This window comes from Diadema antillarum, unplaced genomic scaffold (assembly GCF_040938485.1).
Source record: "Diadema antillarum isolate AM-2024a unplaced genomic scaffold, OU_Dant_1.0 seq00000945_RagTag, whole genome shotgun sequence".
Taxonomy (NCBI): Eukaryota; Metazoa; Echinodermata; class Echinoidea; order Diadematoida; family Diadematidae; genus Diadema; species Diadema antillarum.
The window spans coordinates 1,184,824-1,204,516 of record NW_027271794.1 but is presented as its reverse complement, the minus strand read 5'-3'; the positions used below and the strand labels follow the sequence as shown (position 1 = coordinate 1,204,516).

Sequence of the window (19,693 nt, the reverse complement as noted above, 5' to 3'; positions counted from 1 at the left end):
CATTGTGTATCTTGGTTACATAGTACAGACAGTAATGTTACAGGTGTATAATTATGACTTGAGGACCGGAATGAGAGAAGGATGACGTGTGCCTTGCTCAGTTTCCATGGAAACTGCTCGCATCCACCGATAAAAGGTCATGCTGTGCAAGGGCTGTATGCACCAGCAAAGAATCCCTGATACATACCTGCCAACCCAAAAGTACAGGAAATGGGAATAACTGGGAGAAATTAATGCCAAAGAAAAAAAAGGGATTTTCATCCATCCCTCAAACATCATTAGTAGCAGGTGTTCACAAACATAGGAACACACGGCTGAATGAAATTTCTTTTTTTTTTTCTCTAAGAAATAGAAACGTTCCTATTAAATAAATGGGAACATTTGGCAGGCATGCTATTCGGAAATGGCTTTAGAGAAAGTAACACCAAGAATGCACAGCCTACATGTAAACCCACAGAAACATACACACACACACACAAACACACACACACAAGAACACAGAGATAAACCTACATGTTAAAATAAAAGACCAGAAAAACGAAAACAGAAGGTCTCTCTGACACCGTAACATGATGCTAAAAAGATGCGGTGGAAACAGCATGGGCCTGTGTGAGGAAATTAATCACAGATTTACACATTACATCCTATAATTGTTTATTTTTGTTATTATTTTTTTTTCTAAAGGTTTTTCTTTTAAAACACACATGGTTATAGACGGCGCCCTCAAGCATCAGTGCTCCGGTTTCCGTCGCAATATCTTGTCCAGTCGTTTCTGTAAGTGACCGTTCGATGTCTCCAGTTCGTCCACTCTCTCCTTCAGTATACGCATCTGGGAAAGGCAGAATGTGAAAGGGGGATAGTGGGGAGAATGGAAGAAATGCAAATGAATTTAAAGGGATGGTACAGTATTGGTGGAGATGAAAATTGGGCTTTAACTATTTTGCGAGATACCAAGAAAACACTTATGAAATAGTACAGAGCATACCATTTTAAGAGGAATTGAAAGTTTATTTGATAAAAATCGGGTTTGGAATAGCTGAAACATCCAAAAACAAAGTAAAACAAAACGATTGTAATTAAAGGTGGGTCCGACACTTTATCAGGATCGCTCTGTTTTGGATATCTTGGTCATTTCAAAACCAATTTTCATCAAATAAACATTGAATCACTCTTGGAATTACATGCTCTATCATATTTCATAAGAGGTTTCTCACTATCTTACCAAAATATGATAAAAACCTTGAGTTAAGTCTCAACCAAAACTATATGATCCCTTTAAAGCATTACAAATTATCAAGCCTTACAACAAACCTATGCATTGAATGGAACAGCACTTTCTTCTTCTTCTTCTTCCTCTTCTTCTTCTTCTTCTTCTTCTTCTTTTTCTACTTTAATATTACCTCCGCCAAGGGAGAAGGTTATGTTTTCATTACTGCTGAAATTTTCAGATAGATTCAAAGAAATTATGAATGAAATTTGAAATACCAGATGAAACGATTGTTTTACGCCATACATTTGTATCAGAGCATACTACATCAGAAGAGTCATCAAAGTCAAACTTTGATTGATTTGCAGCTGGACATTTATGATAATTTTCTTTATTCCTTTCACGAGGGGCTACTATGACAAAAGTATATAATATATTTCTATGGGAAAAAGATAGACAACCTTCACCTATATCATTATCTGCATAAGAATACTACACTATTAAAGTAATATTGGGATTTATGTGGCTTTTGATGCGAAAGTATAATCAAACCTTCCCACCACAAAATTCATGCAGGAATAACGACCTAAAAAACCCAGTATGGCATCACACAGATTTGTAAAAAGATGTCCAAGTTGTTCTAAGAAAGCAAGTGGCCAATAAAAGTGATATGTGGATCTCAATCCACTTATGAATGGATGTTCACTTCACTAGGCCATTTAAGAACAATGAGATTTACCATTATCACAGAAAACAACTAATTACAAATAAAAGAATACAAACTCTCCTTAAAAGGGCAAAAACAAACGTACACAAAAGCAAAACCCTCACCACCCGTATGACCCATGCAGTTTGCCACCATATTTCACAAAAAAATGGCTTAAATAGAAATAAATCCATCCTTCCGAACAAATTGAGATTTAATGCTACAATGCAATTATTTGAAGTCCCATCACCAAAGCAAATCATCAAAACAACATGGCGTGCAGGTCTGACTTATATATATATGATATAAATGATTCATATCATTGCCACCTTTTATTTTCCCCATAAATCTCAGAAAATGAGGACTAATATTTGACAAATGTTACCTATGGGGAAGGAGAGTGAAAGAATCTAGAAAATTGTGCAAGTGTCAGAATCCTCCTTCTCCTTGTTTTCAGTGATTCAAGCATGGAGAAGGGGGGAGGGGAATGAAAGAGAATGAAAATGTAAAGAATGTCAGCTACATGTAATGGTGGGAACTTTACACTACCAGCAAACTCACAATCTTCATGTATAAAGCATCATTATCTTTTTCCTTACTATTTTTTGTATTTTCCTATTAACTTGTCTACTTTTCTTCTTCTTCTTTTTTTTTTTTTTTTGCACCCCATGTGACCAAGTAAACTCCAAATCTTTCAGCTTGATACATCTACTCCATAAATACCATTTTCAGGTTCTTACATGATGACTCTGCTGCTACAAACAAACCACTGAATCCTGCCTTCAGGAGACCAGGGGGTTGAAGTATCTTTTTTTTCCTTCCCCATAAAGTTTTAAAGTAATGGATGAGGAGGGAGATGCATGTTTGACAATCATTCCTCGAGTATTTCTTCTGACATTACTCAGTGGGAGGGTAGATCATGATATGTTGCCATGACATCATCACCTCAAATTTGCGTTCATGTGACTGACGTGTTGCTGTCTCACAAAAACAAAGAGAAATAAATACTTCCGTATTGTCGTACCCATCTGATGGTAACAATATTTCTACACTTTCCTTTTTTTCTTTGTTTAAGTGTATTTAAAATTGTTGAATCATACATGGAGTGGAACTGTACTTTAATGAAGAAAGTGCTGTTTAGAGTATTTTCATCATCACCAATTGCGATCTACATTTGTATCAGTGATGGAAGCATTGGAAGCACAAGATCACTGATGAGAACCACTGATGTAGGAAAATGTTGAATGTACCACTCCATGCACTATCTACAATGCTGAGGGGGAGCCTTTTGAAGCAGTATCCAGAACAATAGCCAACATGATTTTGAATGCATGGGACTAAGCCACAAATGTTGCACTGGTTACATAAAAACATTTATAAGGATGTCTAAGCCTTACTAGCATGATTCATGATTTCAAAAGAGCATGAAGAGCAGGATAAAAATTATGCAAGACAGCTCTTTCATGTATCTCTACAGGCTCATCAACTTTATAAGCACAAGATTTGCCAGAAAAGAAAATTTACACAAGATTTCTCTACCTTCCAGCTCAATAATACTTTATCTTTTTTGACAACCAGATCAGTCTATCCAGAGCTCGATTTGCCCTCTTCAAATCCTTTGCAAAAGCTATATTCAATACCTATCTGCGATGGCTATGGATTTGGGCTCTTGACAAGTTTTGTCTGCTAGTATTCATAGAATAAACCATCATTCGCTTCATTCCAGACACCTAACAAAAGTGACAACCGTATTCCATTGATGGCATCTTGTTAAGTCATAAAACACAACATTAAACACCTCTTTCAACACAGATCGGACAAACATCATCAAATCTTTTAAATCAAATCTTTCAGGGTGACATCCCCCACATGTGAGAGACTGAGACATTATTTGACACAGACTGCTCAAAACATTCAAAGAGTGCATTTTGGGTAGAACAATGACACCTGGAGGCACATAAATATGACATAGAGTATCAAGCTCTGGGGCCCCATTTCATAAAAGATGTTAGGATAGCAACTCTTGTTGGAATGACAACTTCCCAAAGCAACAGCCAATCAGGTAGCTGGATTCTTGTCGTTACCATGACAATTGCCATTTCAGCCAGAGTTGCTATCATATCAACTTTTTATGAAATGGGGGCCCAGGTATATTTCACTGCTAAGATTCATGCCTTTCTACCCTAGATGACCAAATGGTTTTGCCTAGATGGTCAATGTCACAAAAAGATCATGGATGAAACCACTTCATATTATGGGGGTGGGGGGCGAGGGGTCTTGCAACTTCACTCTTTACTAGTTAAAAGATATCCATGGTCCATCATGAATGAGATAATGATAATTCTGTGTGTGTGTGTGTGTGTGTTTGTGTGTGTGTGTGTGTGTGTGTGTTTGTGTGTCTGTCTGTGTGTGTGTTTGTGTGTGTGTGTGTGTGTGTGTGTGTGTGTGTGTGTGTGTGTGTGTGTGTGTGTGTGTGTGTGTGTGTGTGTGTGTGTGTGTGTGTCTGTGTGTGTGTGTGTGTGTGTACCTCTCTTGTCATTTTCCTCTTCTCCTGTTTTAGCTCCTCTTCGTTCTGCTCCGCCACCTCGGCCGACGTCTTGTATCTCCTCACCTGGCCTTCGAGACGTACGACCTGAAGAAAGGGAAGAGGCAAGGAACGACAGTACCAATTACTCGAGAAGCTTTTCATGACATTGATGACCTCAACATTAGCTCTGCACTTTATTCAAGAAGCAATTTTGACGCTGCATTGAAAGACTAAAGGATGATTCAGAAATATTCGCACATGGCAAAAGTAGGTGGGTAGAGTTACTCCATTATTCATTATCACAGATGCCATGTACCATTGTAAGTTACTTCCTTTCAACCCATTTCTCCTGCAATTCTTCGAACGCCTTCAACGCCCCAAAATGAGATTCTTTTTGCGGGGTGACAGAGAAGGGACAGGTTGGTAATCCACCTGTGCGAAAGCAGTCAAGCGGTACATGTACCCCCTTTCCACAGTCAACTACAAACGTACATATGCCATCGAACAATAGAATTATCGATCGGTCAAAAGGTATAAATAGAGCGTGCGCTGATGTGCGCGCAAACTCTCTTGTTGCACACAAAAGACGCACTACAAAAATGTAAATGGAGTCGGCGGAGTCAAATATCTACTTGGCTCATCCTTGACTGCTATATACATCTTTATACGAGTTTTACAGCAAAACAAGCAAACATACGGAAAGAAAACAGATATTGATAGAAGATACTCTAATCTTTCTATTACAGCCATTTTTGTGAGCAGTATAAAACAAATTAACATGAATTTAGGCCATGAATGCAGGCACTCCTGTCTACATTTTCCCGTATATCACGTATATCATTTAATGCCACGGGAACCTGGTATACCAGGTTTCCGTACGGAACGAGTTAAGGCACTGTCATTCCTCATACACAAAGCATAATTTATGTATCTGGTTCCAGCAAAGCAGAGGATAACTTTGTATAGGAGTAAAAAAAGAATCTTTGAATTTCAACACATCTCATCAATGACTCATTTTTCCCACTACAAAGACAGATAAGTGAATTACTAACTAACATGCATGCAGAATAAAAACGTAGAATCAGTCCAACACAGCATGTCTCATTGCCTGAAACTCACAAATTCTATGACATCAAAACACTGATAAAACATTCGACATAATCAATTACACCTTGTCTTCTGGCCACAAGCCGAAACGCAATAGTACCCTTAAAGGGGCATAGTCCCAGTGGTGTAGAGGGCACTGTTGATGATACTGCCGATCACTGTTAGCATTGATTTGAAGATTACCGAAGTTGAGCTGTCATCAAGAGTAAAGTGCGTAGTTGTTGCTAAGTAACGTTGCCTGCGTTGTCTTCTCTGCGCATCGTGCAGTCTGTAGTAATGCCATGGTGCGTGCATATGCGCTTGTTATTATGACATCACAAAAGAACTTTGCTAAAGCTGTCTTCCCCCTCATCCGAATCATGAGCCGAACTGTGATCCGACCACTGACTACAGTGAATCGCACTTCTTCGGACTTGGGGGGTGGGCCAAAGCGTAAGCGCTAGAGAGGAGTCGATAGCGTAGGTCTCTATAGGAAACTTGCGCCGTGCGCCCGCGTACGCATTTGACTAAAACACCGGGACCATGCACCTTTAAAACGTATGGCGGGGTTCTTGTTGTTTTTTGGTGAGATTTTGTTTTAGCATTCATTATCTTGTTTTTATTCTGATGATTTTCAGGCACGAGGTGGGGGCAGTGAGGGAGGTGGGGTTTTAGATGTTTATGAGAGCATTATTTCTGTTGGTTTGTTCCGATTCTTACGGGGGGCAGGGAAGAGGGGTTGGGGGGGGGGGGGGGGGAAAGGAGTTTGTCATCTAACACATTTGCCAGCTTCCTGTCATTTCTATCAGTTTCACTTGCCAAGCAGTGGTCGCCATGGCAACAAAAATATTAGCGCGAAGAGGCCTGCTGCCTGGAACGTGTGCCAGGACTGAACGTGCAATTTATACCAACCTGTCCTCCTAGATTAGTTATGTCCTGTTCCGCTTTCTGCAATTTGAATTTGTACTCTCCTAGCTGCTTCGATGCTTCCCCTACAAGAGACAAAACGGAAAAGAAAAATAATCCACACAAATTCAAGTATAATGTACAATGTATGTACAAGAGTACTGTATAGTGGGTACATCTGAGGAACCAAGCTATTATGTAAGCCATAGATTACTATAACACCTATTCAGTTTTGTATGCATGACCATCTACATGCAAGCTTTCTAACATGAGGGTCTGTTGGAGAAGATGTACCGTAAATGACATAGATACGATCGTGAAACACATGGCAGACTTTTATCAATTATGATGCACTTCCATTCACAAATGTGTGAGGCCAATTTGCCACCTGATAAACTCTGCAATATGAAGCACTGCTTTATATCTTTTTACTGCTGGTAACATCTTGAACACACATGGGCTGATGGTTTGAAGCCTGATATGTGTTGGCACACGCCAAGTCAATTTGATGGCTCGTATGTATAAACTGAAATGCCTTTGATATGATTAGTTTGCAAGGCCATCCATCTTCACTAACAGTCAGAGCAGATGTAAGCTTAACTTATCAACTTTGGAGATTTAAAAATTTTCTACGGAACAACTCCTTTTTGTCAATCAACTTTCTGTACGCTAGGACAATCAACTGACAGCAGAGGTTAAAGGTGAAATATCCTTTGCTGTCAATTTTTACTACTAAGACATCATCTAACCAAGCATTTACTGTATAAAGCTGTTATTTTTGCAAGGGTTTAATTTTCGTGAATTTCACTGTTGGACCGCGAATTTAACAACACGTAAAAATGCCGCCATGCGCTAAGGAAAAAGTGTCAGTTCGCGAAAACAACACCTCGTGAAAATGTCTGTGACCTCCTCATTCGAGAAAATATCTCTACGCGAAAATAACAGCGTATAAGGTATAGGAAGTGCACGCACAAACTTTAGAATCATGCGCTAAGAGAAATGAAATGAGAAATAGCTAGATGAAGAGATACAGTAAACAAATACATAAAAATAAGATTCTCTCCTGTAGTGTACTGTAAAACGAGGAATTTTTGCATGCATTTTAATTTCGCGAATTTCGCGAGCTCCGAAATTCGCGAAATTAAAATGCACGCGAAAGTTTTTGTCTACACTACATGCATTGAACGCCAGTGGCAATTCGCGAAAATTTCATGCCACGAAAAAGGCTGTCGGCTCCAATTCGCGAAAATTTCATGCCGCGAATATATCATGTTTTACAGTACCTCTGGAGTAACAAACATGATACAAGCTAATGTGCATCTAAGGAGGAATAAAAGATGAGAAATGACTTCTAAACTTTAAACTTTTTAAAAATTTCAAACTGAAATTTTTAGAAAAATACCAAGGTACTTAAATCAGTGAGATTATCTCCTCTACTCTGGAATACGAACACACTTGCTTTAGGCTTACATATTAAAGAGGAATGAAGGATGTAAGTTGACATGATAAAGGGAAGAACAAGTTAAGGGGAGTGTTCTCCTTACTTTGGAGTTCAAACTCATCAAGGTCTGGCCCGTTGATGGTGATGGGGTTGGCTCTCCTCCTTTCAAGGTTCTCCGCCCTCTCTTTGGACTCCTCAACCTCTATCTTCAGCTTCCGGATCTGGTGGTGGGAGAATAATTGGGAGTCATCAGCAAAGTTTTGAAGAGCCCTAGAGAATAGACAGTACTACACAGCTTGGGGGGGGGGGGGGGGGGGGGGGTTAGGGGGTGGTTGGAATACACCTAGATTTATTTCAAAACATGGAAAGAGGTGGGGCCTACATTTTCATCCTGAATCGCACCCTAAATTGATTTGTAGACTGATTCTGTTTGTGTGCTGTTTTTCATGTTAATGTCTATTTCAGCCATAACTTGGGGGGGGGGGGGGTGGAACTTCAGTATGTCTGGCACTAGCTAATTAATGCACTGACATAGCAATACACCTGATTCATTACATAACCCATTAAATCATCATTTCTTCTCATGTTGAAAGCCCCCCCCCCCCCCCCCCACCGTTATGGCTAACATAAGTTACAGTGTTTTAAAACTGAATTGATCTATTTGTTGGTAAAGTAATCCAGTCTATTCATCACCAGTGATATGAAGATTTCACCCTTACAAACATGCAAAGACAAGGAGAGAGAGAGAGATAGCTGTATGCATGCAGCAAGATATAAGTCCCTACATTATACTTACATTATTCCACATCGCATCACATCGCACCACACGACAACACACGACATCACATCATATCAATATTGATCCATTCATCTACACTCACTTTCTCTAGTAGTTCATTTCTCTCCTCGACGAAGCGTTTTAGCCTGACGTCCAGTGGCCCATCACCGACCACCTCCAGCAGTTCGGCCGCCTCTGGCGACACCACCACAATGGTGCCCACCTTGGGCAGGGGTGGCTTGGACCCCTCCCCTCCGTCCGCCTGCTCTGAACTGCCTACCAGTAGCAGACCGTGGTCCTGTGAAAAAAACAAAAATAAGACACGTATTGTGAAGCAGGGTGCTACATAACTTTATTTTACCACTTGCCCAGTCGGGCAAGCAGATTTTCAAATTTGCTGCAAACACTTGCCTGAACATTAATTTTATTCGCCAAAAAAGAAAGTCCAAAATATAAGGAAATAATATAGAAAATCATGTGTTAGTCAAGGCTTAATAAAAAACAATCATTTGAATAAACAGCACACATTGATTCGCAATGGAGTAACAAACTTGGTCAAGTGTTGCCACTGCACTGCATTGGAGCTTCTTCACGTAAGTGTCGGAAAATTGCTGAAATGAAACATAATGTGTGCTCCATCACTTAACAGCCATTATCTTTGGGCTTCTGTATGGCTGACTTTGTGGGTTTGTTGGGGGAATAAGTGAAAAAAAGATGGCTTCAAAAGTTTTTGCTTGCCCAATTCGGGCAAGCATTTGTTATCATTGTTCAAAAACACCTGCCCAAATTTGATTTTCACTTGCCCCGGGCAATCGGGCAAGTGCTTATGTAGCACCCTGTGAAGAACATGGAAAGTCAATCTAATGAACAGCAGATCTCAACCTGCATCTGACTGTAGCTGATGCCAAGGCTTCCCTCTATGAGAGAACAACATACAAAGTTACTTTTAATATAAGCTGTTACTTTTGCGAGGGTTTATTTTTCGTGAATTTCGCGAATCACAGCTGGATTGCAAATTTAACAACACACGAAAATAAGTAGTTGTTATGAAAACAAAACAAAACAAAACAAAACAAAAATGCTCGACCATCTAAAGGTCGATTAAAAAAGGAGAGGCAAGCAAATTCCAGTCAACAGTGCCCTCTTTAGACATATGCCATCTGTCACTCACCGATATGAGTTGATCTCGCTGCTCCACCATGTCCCGAAGGTTTTCTGAGTCTCTCTTCAGCTGCAGGTTTTCTCGCTTCTTTGTCTCCAGGTCCTGGGAGATGAGATGGGGGAGATGGGGGAGATGGGGGAGAAGGGGGAGGGGGGGGGGGGGGGGAGAGGAAACAAGATTGACTTCACAATGAACGGCCACACCCTTGAAGTGTTTGATTCATGATATAGTCACTACATAATGTTGTGACCGACAGGTCAATATTTATTATAATACCGTTGCTTCATTGCAAAGTATCATGTATGTTGTACCTTGGTGAATCTGTACATTAAAAAAAAAAAAACACCTCCCTGGCATTTGATTCTCCCTTTCTATATCAAACCCTTTAAACGGACCTAGGACCTGGGGCCACAACAGGAACCCCGTTCAAACAATCAGTCCAAGCCCTGGTCCTCATTCTGTACTTGTCCTTAGCCCCCCTGCTCAGCTCCATCAAGCTGGGATTTGATTCTCCCTTTCTATTGCACGTCAAACCCTATCACAGGGACTATGGGACCTGGTCCCACAACAGGGTCCTAGTCTAATCAATCAACCAAGGACCCTTTGTCCTCACTTTGTGCTTGTCCCGAGCCTCTTATGCTGGGATTTGATTTTCACTCTCTAGGTCAAACCCTGTAACTGAAAATCTAGAACCTAGACCCATAATAGGGTCCTGGCCCATACAAGCAAACGAGGCTGGTCCTCACTCTGTGCTTGTCCCTGGCCTCCCTGCTCAGCTCCATCATGCGCTCCTCCTGGTCCGCCAACACGTCCTTCAGGTAGTCCACCTCGTAGACCATGGTGGACTTCTCATTGTCCAGCTGGGCGTTGGTCATCATTGCCTTCTTATACTTCTCTTCCAGGTCCGCCACTGCATCCTGGTTTGAGCCAAGCAGAGTAAGAGGAGGAGGAGGAGGAGGAGGAGGAGGGGGTAAGGAGAGGATGGGTGGTAGCAATGATGGGAAAAAGACGGTGAAAAATAAAAACACATATCAAAACAATCCCTCTAATTTTGATGGTTTCTACACTAAATGCTGACTCTCTCTTAGCTTTCAAAATTTAGTTTTGTATTGTTTAGCTGCATTTTTCCTTTTTATTTGGGGGGGGGGGGTGATAGGCAAACAAGTCTTTGGAGAAGATGACTGATCAGAAAATGGACAGCTTTTTGGTAGGCAATCAGTCATCGCAAGAACCTGATAGGTCTTTCTGTCTGCCTCCCTACAGTGTATTCCTGCATTGAAAACCCTTTGCCTACAGGAATAACCCTTTTGAAAAGATACAATAACAACAATTCATACCACATGTTGGTATTGTTATTGTTGTTGTTGTTGTGTGTGTGCGGGAGGGGGGGGGGGGGTTCATTTATTTCATTCAACACTGACTCTCATATTTAGTTTGCTTTTGCTCACATTTTTTTTTTTTTTTGGTTTTTTGCAAGGGGCATGGGATCTAATTTTCCATCATATCAAATTCTGAGAGCACAGATGTTACTCCCCCTCTAAGGATATGTGGGCAAAGCTGAAATTTTGCTCTGAATTTCTCATCGAAAACGTAATTCTCCTAAGGGGAAAAATATGCAGGAAAATGTATTCTTATCAAGCCTATTGACACCAAAAAATGGACCCACTTTGCACTTTTCTGGAGTAACAAAAAAAAAAAAAAACCCGAACAAACAGAAATTCTTTTAAATCTACAAAATACCATGCTTGTGCATCATAAACACAATATCTAAATCAAGCTGATGTTGTAGCACTCCTTCATGCTTTTCAAACAGGTCATCTCTGGTCAAAAACAAATGCATTCTCCACTCAAACCGCATCAGCATTCAACTCAATTTTAATATGAAGAACATAATACCACCCACAAGCAAAGCTGCATTTGTTTCTTTTCCAGTATTTTTGTCAGTTTGCATAAAAAGATCATCAAATTTCTTGCATTTGTGTCCATCATACATAGGAAGTCTTCTAGCTGTGAATTATGTACAATGGTAACCATGGCAACAGCATAGAGTAGAACGGCAGGATGAGTAAGATGGTATATTATGACTCTACCCATGACTGTCTTTTTGTCTTTGTTTCTTTTGTATTCATTTGCTCGTGGGGGGCTTTGCTATTTTCTTTTAATCTTTTGCAAGAAATGTAACTGTGCTTCCCAACCAGCACCATTCATTGTATGCTTTGCAGTTACTATGGAAACAATCACAGCAATATGAGAATCTGCAGGATGCAGTTTTGTAAGATAATGAGATGTTTGTTTGTTTTTCATAAACTGCAGATGTGCAGGGGATGATGCAGAACCAAGGAGAGGGGAAAAAAATCAAGAACAAAAACAGACCATAAATCCTTCCCCCACACTTCCTTGCAAGGCTGCCCAGTATTACAAGAGACTTTAGAATGCAGTCCTTCTTTCCCCCTTTAGATTTACTCTCTTTTTTTCTTCTTTTTTTTTTTGGGGGGGGGGGAGTTTCAAAATGCATTTGGTGCATCAAGAGAGAGAGAGCATACTGGAAAAATCTGCACTTGAACGCACAAACAAAGATATAATCATTCTCATGAGCATACAATTTGTAATTCTGCACTCACACACACATACACTCACATACACACACACATATTACTGTTTACTTTTGGCTGATGGAACTGTCGAGATCTTTATATACCAAGACAAGGCAGTGGATTTCCAAACAAAATGTAAAAATGAAATCAAAATGACTGGTTCCTGGTTTGGAATCTTCTCTACATTCCGTCCACTACCGGTATTTCATGCGGAGTACAAATGACATACAAACATGTACATAAAACATTTCTGCAGATTGTTAATATGGGTGGTAATAAATGACTACAGATGGATTTCTCGAAAACAAATTGATGGGTGTCACATGGTATTAATTCTACGGATGTGGTGGATCTGGTGAGTCACAACAGTTTACTCCTTGCGTTCTGGCATGCAGTATTAACATTGGAGGGGCGTCAAACACAAATTATCTATGTGACGGTCATGCTTTCCTCGGTGGTTCTGCCGGAAAAGTAGGACTACCAGTATCTGTCCAACCAATCAATGCTTTTATATAAAGTACCATGATCACACTTCTCATATGAAAATGGCCTTAAAGCACACAGTATCTCTGTCCATACGATTAAATCTACAATGTACTTCACAAGTTCGCGTAATAATGCACCTTTTCAACACATCAGCTTGCATCTCATTTCCCCTTTTGTTAAAGATTATTGAAGAGGATAGACTATAAAATTCCACCAAGTGAAGTGCCGGAATCCTTGGACATTTTGTGTACCATGAAAAGATTAGAGCATTTCTCTTTTTGAAGGCACAGGTGTACTTTAAAGACATGTGGATGCCACAAGAACTACTGTAAAACCAGAAGTATTTGCAGCATAAAATTTTTTGCACATTGCCACGGTATTAAATTGCATACTGTAGACAAGAACACTTGTGATGCATTTTAATTTTGCAAATCTTGGCTCCTCTAAAATTCACAAAAATTTCTGGTTTTACAGTATATTCACGCTCTTTCTCTCAAACACACTTCTCTGACCCACACCAGATTTAAAAAGAAAAGAGAGATAAATGATAATAAATGTAAGAATGAAATAAAATGACTGATGTTTTCACAAACTTAGATTGTAAAATCCTTCTTACAGGTAACTAATAATCTTATATAACTTTTTATCTATCTTCAGATTAAACCATACCATATCATCCCTACAAATTTAATTCAGTTGTTAATGAATTTCGCATATTAGAAATTAGAACTCTTGAAACTGAAAGAAGGTTGTAGTATCCCCAAACTGCAATCAGAGAATTGATTACAGCCCATCAGTGTGATCAAACCAGTATATTAAAAAGAGAGTGGTTAAAATGTTCCAGAAAGTCCTCTGTTGATATTTTAGTAAAATCCAACCACACCCCAATCAGAATTTTACCTCACATGTTTTGTGCCCAGGAAAAAGGAAAACCAATCAGAATGAAACTCATCCTCAAAGAGGCACTATATCAATCATGATTGAAATGTTAAATAGATACATAAACACATAAATAAATAAATAAATAAATAAATAAATAAATAAATAAATAAATAAATGAATAAATAAATATTTTAATAAACAAATAAATAAATTATAAATGGACTCATTAAAATTACAGAATAATCCCTATTTTGAAAACAAATCTAATTTCAAAACTGGAATTGGCGATTCATGAGCTTGGCAGCACAAGGACATAGCACCATTTGGAGACAGCTGCACTTACGTCCTTCTAGCCTCCACACCACCAGGCAAAGTGTTAAGTACATGGTGGTAATACATTCAATGCTACGGAAGGAAACATGAGGTTCTAGATGGATTAAAATGGGTTAGTATTCACACAGCACCCACAAGGTGGTATGTCAATCAGGAAGACTACGCTACTACCATTCTATTAAAAATGAACATCACCGTGACTGACTGTCTACAGGTTGGAGGATGATGGCGCTATACAATGTGATCATCCATCGCAGGAAAATGCGAGGACTATCGAAAACGAAAGTCTATAATCTGGCTGATATCGACAGTAGAGAAAAGAAACCTGTGGAACAAAACTCCATAAAAAATATAAATAAAATAAAAAATTAAATGGTGACTGCATCTTGTGACTCAGGCTTTTTGTGACTACCCATGCATGGATGTTCTTCACTATAAAACAAAATTCCTCGCTATGAGCCATGGTTTCTGTGAGTTTTGTTGCAGGTATTATAGCTTTCTTGCATTTCTGTCATGAATGTCATAAAGGATTGTTGCTTTATCATGTAACATACATGGTCTATACCATTTAGAATCATTACTGTGTATTTTCTATGTTTAAATTATTTTCTAATGTCTGATCTTCATACATTTCAGATCAACACGGGGGGGGGGGGGGGGGGGGGGGGAGAGATATTTGGTTATAGAAAGCGGTATATACATATAGAATACAATTTTCATATTATTGTGAAAAACATGTTTACATCCAGGTTTTGAATATTGCTAATGGGCACGGCCATACGGGTATAAGTCACAAGTACACACTTTCACCAGGAACAGGGGATTATATCTGAAATATGACCTGTTAGTGTTGAACATACACTTGCTTCACTGTATTATGTTGCATGTTAGGTCCCATGCATGAAATATTATGTTGGTACACACTTACAGTTCATTACACATCTAGAAAGAACAGGGTAACGTAGGGATGGGGAAGTGGGAGTTTCGAATGAATGACTTATTGTCCAGCAACTTCATTCCACATTTTTTTAAAACTAATCCAATCCTGTAACCAGCAGGATAAGCTATGCTTTGCTCTTTCTACGATGATACTGGAAATAGATTCCGCTTTAGATATTTCTTTCCTGAGATGTGATCATTGAGAAGGTACATGTAAATCTGTGAAAATGGGGCGAGCATGTTTCAGAGCTGGGCAACACACCATGGACCCAGTTCCAGTGGTCAGCAAACCTGTGTTTTTCTCTGCAATGGTCAACATCATATATGATGATGTCAGCAAACAAGCTTTGGTCAAGACACGTCATTGCGGAGATACACAGTGTGTTCAGCCTCATACTTAAAAAACAAAACAAAACAAACAAACAAACTTGCCCATACGTACCTCCTAATACCATTGGCATATGCAAGCAGTCTTCATTATCAAGTTTAGGATCAACAACTACAGCGGGAGGAAGTCTATAGTCTAATCAAAAGCACTACCCTTTGCTTATAATGATAGAGAGAGAGAGCTTACTCAAACTGTAATTTCCAAACTTCTGTGATAATGCTTTCATGACAAAAGTTCACACATATCTAATATGCTTGTTTCCCCTTCTCCCAAGTTATCCCTTTCCTTAATCCGTTTTATAGTCACTTAGGCATGCCAAATTTCATTGAGTATTACATGTATCTTTAATGATCACCTGGATGTAATGATACCAAAAAAAAAAAAAAAGCAAACAAGACATTCTGAAGGGGGGTGTTACCCTGATTCTACCAATTCAGGAGTGTTATTTGGTTTAGGCTTCAGAAACTTTGCCTTGCTTTAACCTGTTCAGGACAAGTCTCGAGTATACTCGGGCAGGTGTCTATGGGAACTGTGTGTTGTAGCAAAATCAGTCCGTCCTCAATGGGTTAATAACCAGTCCACTGCTGAAAGGCATATCATCCTACTGCAGGCATTTTTCATGTCCTTATTTCTCTTTCCTGAGTAATACATCAGAAAGTAATGCATATGACAGCAGCGAGGTATGAAAAACTTTGAAAATTTTTGCATAATTGTTTCATCTGATCAATAAATAGATCATTGTCTGTTGTTACTTCTTTTTTACTCTGATATGTTTTGAGGTGGATTTGTTACTGGAAAAAGAAAGAGAACTGGTCATTTTTAATGAAACAAGACCCTATTCTATTAAAGGGAAGATAAACCCCAAGAGCAATGTGGATTGAGTGAAAGCAGCAACATTAGTAGAACACATCAGTGAAAGTTTGAAGAAAATCGGACAATCAATGCAAAAGTTATGAATTTTTAAAGTTTTGATGTTGGAACTGCTGGGTGAGGAGACTACTAGAAATTATGACGTATGAGTGGACAACAATACCAAGAAAATATAAAGAAAATTCTGCAAAAATCCATTTTTCATGAAAATTACAAATTCCATCAACTTGATAGTGACATATGTTAAGGGTAGCAATTATTCCCCCTGCTTTCTGAAAGCGGTTGGTCCATTGCTCTTTCATGATTCTAGAAAAGTGAATTTTTGTTGAATTTCCTTTATATTATCTTTGTATTGTCGTCCACTCATACGTCATATCCTGTAGTAGTCTCCTCACCCAGCAGTTCCAACACCAAAACTTTAAAAAATCATAACTTTTGCATCGATTGTCCGATTTTCCTCAAACTTTCACTGATGTGTTCTACTAATGTTGCTGCTTTCACTCAATCCACATTGTTCTTTGGGTTTACCTCCCCTTTAAGATTAATTCTATAAGAGAATCAAAAGAGATAAGAACTCTGCAACACTGTTAGCAATTAACCCAGAAAAAAAAAAAATCTCCCATGATGCACAGTTCCAGCAGGCCACTAAGGTCAAAGAAAGAAAAGTCAAAGTTCAAAGTTCAAGCAAGAAAACAAAGTTGTCTGTGCTACAAGGAGCAAAGGAGCATCTACCAGAACTAAAAAAAAAAAGGAAAAAAATGGTTCATGAGTTGTCACAGTAACAAACCTTCAGTTGTTCTTGCTCATCAAAGTCCAAGCTCCCCATGTGGGATTCGGACTGTGCGTCATCTGAGTTAACTGATGACCCCTAGGATTTGAGAGGTGATGGGTCAAAGGTCAAAGACAAACAACCACACTTAGTTATTATTTACTGCACAGGGGGGTAAGCCATCAATGTGAGATGATTGTTTTGCGGGTGAGTTCATGGAATTAACATGAATTACCTTTGAGTGATGACATTAATATAGAGTGTGATGCAAACATGTGACCTGTGACCCCGCAATGCCTTGCAAGGGTCGTGGGTCAAACATATAACTTTTCTGTTAATAGTCATGGCACGAAATGTCTGGTTATTAGCACATGTTTGAGGTGGGCAATGTGGGAGAGTGAAGTGCTGTTAGCACAAACCTTTAGAAGGTCCAGATCGCGTGAGTCAATGCCCCCCTTCTGAGGTGGGGCCTGAATGTCATCCGACAAGGTCGCTGAACTCTATGTGTCAAAGGTCATTGTGAGTCACATGATTCAAGGGATAAAAGCAAAAAACAGACAAACAATATTACTCACTGACAGGTTGGATGGAACACAGAATTCTGTGGATACCTGTGCTTGTTGAACTATTCTTGTGTAGTTACACACCAAATGATTGCATGTACAAATGTAATAGGTGCAAAAGTGCTTATACCAGGTGTATGCCTGCATTTCTTAAGTGCTACAAAAAAACTCAACAACAACAACACTCACTGTGAACATAAAAGACAATGCCACTGACTCGACTGTACATAGGAGGGTACATAAATGAAAAATCTTACAGACTGGGTACAGAGATCGAACAGTGATACAGAAACTCTCTGCTTAAATTGCACAGAGGCCTGTGATGGCAGATTTTCACCCAATTAATCAGGACCACAAAATTGAAACTTGCCAAACTCTGTAACATTCACAGGAAGCATCCACTAGAATCATACCTAAGTAACATTAACAAGAGCATTAAATCACCTGGTATCGAATTATGTGGAGAGGACTTTACTCACTTGAAGAAGGTCAATATTTCTGACCCAGATTGACCCCTGCCCCATATTTCAGATGCTTCTGAATTTCATCTCTAAAGAGACCATCTAAACATTTTTTCAATGTAAGAACTAAAGGCACCAGCATCAAGCTTTCTGAATGTATGACAAGCCGACAGTGTAGAATTTAAGAGTGCACTTTAAATGTGTTCATTAAGGCAATATTCTAAATATTTGTGCATACATAATTAAATGTACGAGGAATAAGACTCTTGCTCATAATGCATTTCATTACACATCATAGGTGAGGCTGAGTTTGATAACATTTGAATAAGTACTGCTTCAAATTGCTATACTAGAAGAGCAGAAGGCAAATATGTTATAGATTACAATACAAAAGTTTGTACATGGCAAATATAGCCTCTCCACCTTCAAAGGCGCATATAACATATCTAATTCCATTTTTATAAAAGAATTAAAAAACCTCACAATCTAAATTGAGCTAAATTTAATGAAATGGAAAGCAGAAATATGCATGATTGACATGTCAGTGCATCCCCTTCTTGAGCATACACCTCCAATCTCTTATCAAAGACTTGAAGTAGGTTAATGACCAATAAAAATCCTCCCATACCCCTCCCCTCTCCTTAATCCTATCCACTCATCTCATGGAGGAAGGAGGGAGGGTGGGGGGTTGGGGGAGGAGAAAAGAGATATCAAGGGGCGGGCACTGACCAGAGTGCATTACCAAGTCCTTGTGACATTCCATTGGGGCAGACACTAATCGCCCTGTGTTCGTTTGTATACATGTCTGGACATTTATCAGTATGTACATCAGGACATAGTAGAGGCTTGCATTAAAGAATATATGCCATGTGCACACACACACACACACACACACACACACACACAGACACACACACACAAGCACACACATACACACATACACACATATACACATACACACATATATTCATAATCAAAGTTGTAATTAAGGGCTGAAAAGTATGACACTGAGAGAAATATTCAAAAGATAATCAATCAAGAGAGCTCCTACATGTACCCTGTTAACCAGTTGTGTCCACCACTATCACTGAACTCCGGAATGTGGTCTTCTATGTCTAGGTACATTGTAGTAGAATATAAATCGGGTGTTTCTGTCCCTTCCACTTCATGTGGAAAGACATAACATTTTGGTGCACAAATTGGGATGTGTGAATCATCTATATGCAGTCCCACATATGCATTTCCATGTAAATTCTATGCTTTATACATACAATGTACATCAATACAAATTAGTTGACAAATTAGACTCTAGCAAAATTAATGATATGTGCGAAGAGTTTCAGTCCTGACAGAATTCTCATAGCTCTATACCAGAACAAAAAGAACTACATGGCTACTTGGCAGCACCTTCTGAAAATTAAAATTCTGTATAAAGGAGAACACCTGAGGTAACTGACGCTTGGGTTACATTGGATATATCACAGGATATTTTCCTCTTTTCTCTTGAACAAGAGAGCTATATATGGAATTTTCACATTTGTCATAATTATGTACATAGGACTGATAATGCCTAGCTTTGCATTTTGATATGCATT

At 39.1% G+C, this 19,693-nt stretch overlaps 1 protein-coding gene across 1 annotated transcript in view; it reads right to left on the bottom strand.

Annotated features, from left to right (window-relative positions):
• Positions 1 to 675: 675 nt before the first annotated feature.
• Positions 676 to 19,693, bottom strand: part of LOC139741671 (leucine-rich repeat flightless-interacting protein 2-like) — a 53,371-nt gene continuing 34,353 nt past the window's right edge. Inside the window, exons 6-13 of the mRNA XM_071652251.1 lie at positions 17,494 to 17,567; positions 10,560 to 10,730; positions 9,823 to 9,915; positions 8,755 to 8,949; positions 7,977 to 8,094; positions 6,439 to 6,518; positions 4,441 to 4,545; positions 676 to 829 (exon numbers count right to left, since the gene is read on the bottom strand). Coding sequence (XP_071508352.1) covers positions 731 to 829; positions 4,441 to 4,545; positions 6,439 to 6,518; positions 7,977 to 8,094; positions 8,755 to 8,949; positions 9,823 to 9,915; positions 10,560 to 10,730; positions 17,494 to 17,567 — 935 coding nt within the window. The 3' untranslated portion in view covers positions 676 to 730. The remainder of the gene's footprint in view (positions 830 to 4,440; positions 4,546 to 6,438; positions 6,519 to 7,976; positions 8,095 to 8,754; positions 8,950 to 9,822; positions 9,916 to 10,559; positions 10,731 to 17,493; positions 17,568 to 19,693) is intronic.